The 5,994-nt window shown below is 53.9% G+C and overlaps 1 protein-coding gene across 1 annotated transcript; it reads left to right on the top strand.

The window, feature by feature from the left end:
* The first annotated feature begins 909 nt into the window (after positions 1 to 909).
* Positions 910 to 4,544, top strand: LOC123132558 (alpha-1,3-arabinosyltransferase XAT3). Its single transcript, XM_044552391.1, has 6 exons — positions 910 to 1,544; positions 1,691 to 1,789; positions 1,885 to 1,932; positions 2,011 to 2,133; positions 2,309 to 2,434; positions 3,154 to 4,544. The coding sequence occupies exons 1-6, from the start codon at positions 1,388 to 1,390 to the stop codon at positions 4,341 to 4,343; spliced, it is 1,743 nt and encodes a 580-aa protein (XP_044408326.1). The 5' UTR covers positions 910 to 1,387; the 3' UTR covers positions 4,344 to 4,544.
* Positions 4,545 to 5,994: the final 1,450 nt, after the last annotated feature.

Below are 5,994 nucleotides of genomic sequence, written 5' to 3' on the forward strand. Positions count from 1 at the left end.
AGGCTTGCAACTTTCACATGTGAAGCTCTTCGACAAAATCAAAGTTGTCGTGTCCTTAACGCTCCGGTCGACTGTTTGGCGATACTTTGTTGTTTGGTGCAACCTCTTGATGGTTGTTAAGTTTGTGATTGTCCAAGGCGAAGTCAAAGTATGGAGGATGCCGATGATGTTCTCGCTTGGCTGGCGCTGTTGATCCAGTTGTGTGTTGGTTGTGTCATGATGTTGTTAGTAGCCGGTTTGTAATCTAGGTTTTCGTTGGGCCTCTTTGATTCATAGAATTTTGAAAACGCGGGAATAGAAAGAGTATAGAGTTGAAGTGGCATGCCCGCTTGAATCCTATAGAATTAGCAATGAGTGTTTGATGACATAGAAAAAATAAAAAAATTGTAAAAGAAAGTTGGAGTGGATATTAGATTTTCTATAAAATATATTCCAGACGATTCCATAGGAAAAATTCCTATGTGATTCAATCCATGAATCAAAGGACCAACAAAGGAAAACATCCTTAGAATTTCAATCCTCCAGAAATCCTGCAAAGTTCCTTTGAATCAAAGGAGCCCTTAACCGGTCAACTTTGTTCTTCTTAGTTATGAGGAAAATGATAAATCTTTTGGCTCGTTTAAACTGAAATACAGTACACAGCAGCAACAAACGTTTCCGGAATGAGATGCCCAGCCGGGCAAAGCCGAGCCATCCCACTGGAAATCCGGCCGAGGCGACGACGAAAAAACCCGTCACATGATGTGCAGCAGGCCTTAGCTGGAGGGTTGCGGTGCAGAAGATCAAGTCCGGAGTCCGGACACGCGAAACAGGGAAGCGGTCAAAACCGGTTGCCGCGCCTTCACGTGCGTGTTCGCCCCGGATGGGCTACCCTGCAACTTCTGCTACTACCCGTCCTCCTCGCTCTGACACACAGCACTCGTCGAGAGGAAAAAAAGGCCCGCGTCTCCGTCATCCTCGCCGCCGGGACAGCGGCCGCACACCGCCACCCCGCCGGGCCGTCGCTCGCTCCCCGCTGCACGGACGACTCCTGTTGCCCCGGCGCCGAGAGACGAGCGGAAAGGCAAGGCACGGAAGTGGCCGGGGAAAGGGGGGTGGGTCAGCTCGACCGTTTCAGTTTCGCTGGCATGATGGGATGGCGTCGATAAGTCGGACAGCAGCCAGCAGTTTCGCCAGTTCCCCACCCACTCCTCCCTTCCTCTTCCTTCTTCCCTCCCTCCCTCGGGCCGTGGAGCCCGGTCAGACGCACAAGGACACACGCAACGAGCCAGGACTGACGACCGCGTCTCTCCTTCTCCGCTCATCTTCCACCACTGTCTCCGCCCCGTTCCTTGCACGCCTCTTCGTCCTCCGTGCGTGTTAGGCCGAGAGAGACCTGGTGGCCACGATGATGAAGGCGGGGGAGCGGCCCAACTCGAAGCTGCTCCGCGGGGGCGGCCGGCAGGAGTCGCGGCGGTTCCGGATGCTGGCCATCGTTGTCGGATTCTTCATCGTCTCCCTCACCTTCGTCCTCGTCTCCAAGCCCGACGCCATCCTCTTCGGCCGTAAGTTTCCTTTCAAATTTCAATTCCGTCCTTATTCGTTTCTCGGGACTCCCAATTCTACTGGTCACAGCGTCGTCTTCTTCTTGAAGAAGACGCTCGGTAACGAACTGTAACTAACCGACTGGGCCCGTCGTCTTCTCGCGCAGTGAACGGCAAGCTGCCGGCGGACCAGGCGCCGGCGTCCATACTGATCCAGCAGAAGGTCAACACGCCGGCCCAGAAGACCTCCACCGACGCCATCATCGGTAAATAATCAATCAAAGCCAAAATTAATCTCCCCGTTAATTCTTGCCGTTTATCCGGGCTCACCCGGCCGTTTCCTCCTCCTTCCTTCCTCCAGGTGGAGACCCCAAAGTGGTCGACGATGAAACCTATGTAAAGCCAAAAGGTAAATCTCTACCCATCTTACCCGAAAGGCTTTTCGTGTTGGCCTCACACTAAAACTAAAGCCACGGCTCCTTTACAGAGATCAGAGGCGGCGAGGAAGAGGACCATAGGGTGCTGAGCGAGCCCGACCCGGCCAGCGGGATGGCGGAGCCGGCCGCCAACAAGGACGGCGACGCCCGTAAATCCAGCGACGAGACGTTAGGTAGGTCAGCCGTCGCAGTTTTGGCCCGTAATTAGGAAGCGTCTCTGTCCCATTTCGTTTTCCGAATCCGTGATTTGACACCCGGGCCGCCGAGCTGAAGCGTTGAATGTTCCTTCCGTGTGGTCGTGCTTCGAGCTTGGAACCTGGGGCTGAGATGAGATGGTTGGTCGTGTAGGTGGGGAGAGGAAAGACGAGGCGGAGGAGGAGCGGGACGAGGAGAAGCACGCCAAGGTCACGCTCCCGACCGTCTCCAATTACACCATTCATGACGCCGAGGACGCCGAGAATGCCAAGCAAGAAGGTACCACCTGCATTTATTCGATGCAGTTTCCAATTTTTGTGCATTGGCTGACACCCATTTACTTAGTCAGTCAGTCGATCCCGTTCTAGTATTCCCTGTTTCCATCTGCAATCTTCGCCGTCAGAGCGTCCATTAAGAACTTGATTCCTCTGTTTCTAATGGCAGAGCAGAAGCTGTACTACTACCAGTAAATTATGGAGAGAAGTACACTTAGTAGTGGTGCTGTCAGAGTAGAACTGAAGTGTTGATGGTCTACTCTACTAGTATGAGCACAAGCTAGAGCAATGTACTGGCCTTTAGTTTAATCCGAGTTACTCCCTTCGTTCCGAATTACTTGTCTTAGATTTGTCTAGATACGGAGGTATCTAGCATTAAATGAGTCTAGATACATCCGTATCTGGACAAATCCAAGACAAGTAATTCGGAACGGAGGGAGTGAAAATAGACCGCCAATGCAGACGTCCAATTCAAGTTACTGTATCTTACCAATACGATCGTTGCTGTTCTCGGTGACGCCCACTTGGAGCATTGATTGCTTCGCATCACGTGTCAGCGCTCGTACTCCTACATGATCGTTGGCCCATTATTGCTAGATTTTGATCCCAGTGATGCTCCGTATGCTCACCCTGATCCAGCTGTTTTGCATCACGACCAAATTTTAATGAACATACCACCATGTTCCTGATATAACAATGTATATCTTCAAAACAATTTCCCAGGCTTGAGCTTGAGCAACGTCCAGCAGGAGCAGCAGCAGCAGCAGGGGAGCAAGCCGCTGTGCGACTTCTCGAACTTCCGGGCGAACGTGTGCGAGATGCGCGGCGACGTGAGGGTGCACCCGAAGGCGACGTCGGTGCTGTTCATGGAGCCCGAGGGGTCGCAGAGGGACGAGGTGTGGAAGATCAAGCCCTACCCGCGGAAAGGCGACGAGTTCTGCCTCAGCCACATCACGGAGCTGACGGTGAAGTCGAGCAAGGTTGCCGCCGAGTGCACCCGGTACCACGACGTGCCTGTGGTGATCTTCTCGCTCACCGGCTACACGGGGAACCTATTTCACGACTTCACCGACGTGATCGTGCCGCTCTTCACCACGGCCAGCCAGTTCGACGGCGAGGTGCAGTTCCTCATCACGGACATGGCGCTCTGGTGGACCATCAAGTACCACACCCTGCTCCAGAAGCTGTCCAAGTACCCCCTTATCGACTTCAGCAAGGACGACCAGGTGCACTGCTTCAAGCACGCCATCGTCGGCACGCACGCCTACATGGAGTTCACCATCGACGCCACCAAGTCGCCGAACGGGGTCACCATGGTCGACTTCAACCGGTTCATGCGGTCGGCCTACTCGCTGCCCAAGGCCGCCGCGGCGGCGCTCGGGGAGAGCCCCAGGGTGAAGCCGAGGCTGCTCATCATCAAGCGGCACCGCACCAGGATGTTCCTTAACCTGGAGGAGATTATCGGCATGGCCGAGGAGCTCGGGTTCGAGGTGGTGATCGACGAGGCCAACGTGAGCTCCGACATCAACGGCTTCGCCAAGCTGGTGAACTCGGTGGACGTGATGATGGGCGTGCACGGCGCCGGGCTCACCAACTGCGTCTTCCTGCCGCAGAACGCCACGCTCATCCAGATCGTGCCCTTCGGCGGCCTCGACTGGATCTCCCGCACCGACTTCGGGAACCCGTCGGAGATGATGGGCCTCCGGTACAAGCAGTACGCCATTACCGTCGACGAGAGCAGCCTCACCGACCACTACCCGAGGGACCACAAGATCTTCAAGGACCCCATCTCCTTCCACAAGCGTGGGTTCGAGTTCATCAGGCGCACCTTCATGGACAAGCAGAACGTGAGGCTCGACTGCAAGAGGTTCAGACCTGTGCTGCTGGAGGCACTGGACAACCTCAACCAGTAAATTTAAGGCAACTTGCCACCCATTTTTACCATTCGTTTCGTGAAATTTGATGTTCATTCTCTCATGGCGTGTATGTATGGTCTAAACTATAGAGATTTTGTCTAGGAATTACTCGTGTAAACTGTATAAATTAAATTGCCCGCCGCTGCAAAGATGGAACGAAATTCATTGAAATGATATAGGCCCCTCACATTGTCTGTCTGTCTGGAATCTCATCAGTTGTTTTGTCATCCTGCAACGATATTTTTTTTATAGTTAAGCACTTTGACTTTCTGGTAACCAAACCGTATGATAAACCAATCTGCTGAGGTGTTTTCCATCTGAAAAATGCGCTGAGGTGTGTATCGGGATCCATCGAATTATTGGAACTGCCCCCTGTTTCCACATGGTTTGTTGGCTAGAGAAGTTCTAAAATAATACGGTAGAACACTCTGTGAGAACATGGAATTGTACGCTGAGCATGTGATTGAGTAACAAAAACTGTGAGCATGTGAGTGTGTAAGCTAGATCAAATTTTGTTCAGTGGGGACCGAATCCGAATGTAAGCTGGATCAACTCGACGGAAATGACCAATGAGGTGGTTTGGATTTAGTATACGAGAGCAACTCCAACGCGCCGACCCATTTTGTCTGCGCGCGTTCGTTTGTGTCGGTGTAGACGGAAAAGTCGGCCCAACGCGCCGACCCAAACGGACGCTCGTTCGCTTTTCGTCCGCTTGCCGACTCATTTCCGGCCCAATTTTGAGCCTCATTTGCGTCGGCGCGGACACGAAACGGACGCGTGTGGCGCCCGCCTACTCCTCCCCCCGGCCCGCTAGTCGGTGGCACATTGGCCATCCTCTCCCATCCCAAGATCGACAACAAACTCTCGCCCGCCTCCACCGCGCCGCCGCCGCCGCCCATTTTCCGGTGCCTCTGCCAGCAACCAGTGCCGACACATCTTCCCCCAACGCTGCTACCTCCCACGTCGCCGCCACCACCGTCTCGCTGTTAGGGCACCGAAGCTTCCCACCCCCACCTCCGCCGCGAGCAGGAAGCCACCTCGCCGCCCCGGCCAGCTCGTTCGTCCTGACGCCAACACTCTCGTCGAACGCCGCCACGCTCGTCAGATGCCTCCAGGCCAGCCACCTGGTCCAAGGGAGGCGCGCATCCCTTCGTCGGCCAGCTCCTTCGTCGACGCTCGCAAGCTGTTCGACAGTTTGCCAAGGTAAAAAATGGACTCCGCCGACGAGTTCTTTTTCCATAATTTCCTTTGCGACTCCGACGATTCCTCGTCTGATGATGAAGAGGAGATCTTGGCTGCCGTGTTGGTCCATCACCACCTTAATAGCCAGCAGCCGTTGTTCCGTGGCTCCATCCCGGGGCACCTTCCGGCATTGAATCTCAACCAAGAGAGCGGCCATTTCCTTCTTTGGAAGGACTACTTTGACACAACCAACCCGCTATTCAAACATCAGAAATGCCGGCGGCGTTTTCGTATGAGTAGGAATCTTTTCAACCGCATTAGAGAGGAGGTGGTCGGATACAATGACTATTTCGAGTGCAAAGAGGATGCCCTTGGAAAGATTGGCTTCTCATCTTATCAGAAATGCACTGCAGCCGTCCGGATGCTTGCATACGGTGTGCCCGGTGATCTCATTGTGGAGTACATC

The sequence above is a fragment of the Triticum aestivum genome, chromosome 1B, assembly GCF_018294505.1.
Source record: "Triticum aestivum cultivar Chinese Spring chromosome 1B, IWGSC CS RefSeq v2.1, whole genome shotgun sequence".
Classification (NCBI taxonomy): domain Eukaryota; kingdom Viridiplantae; phylum Streptophyta; class Magnoliopsida; order Poales; family Poaceae; genus Triticum; species Triticum aestivum.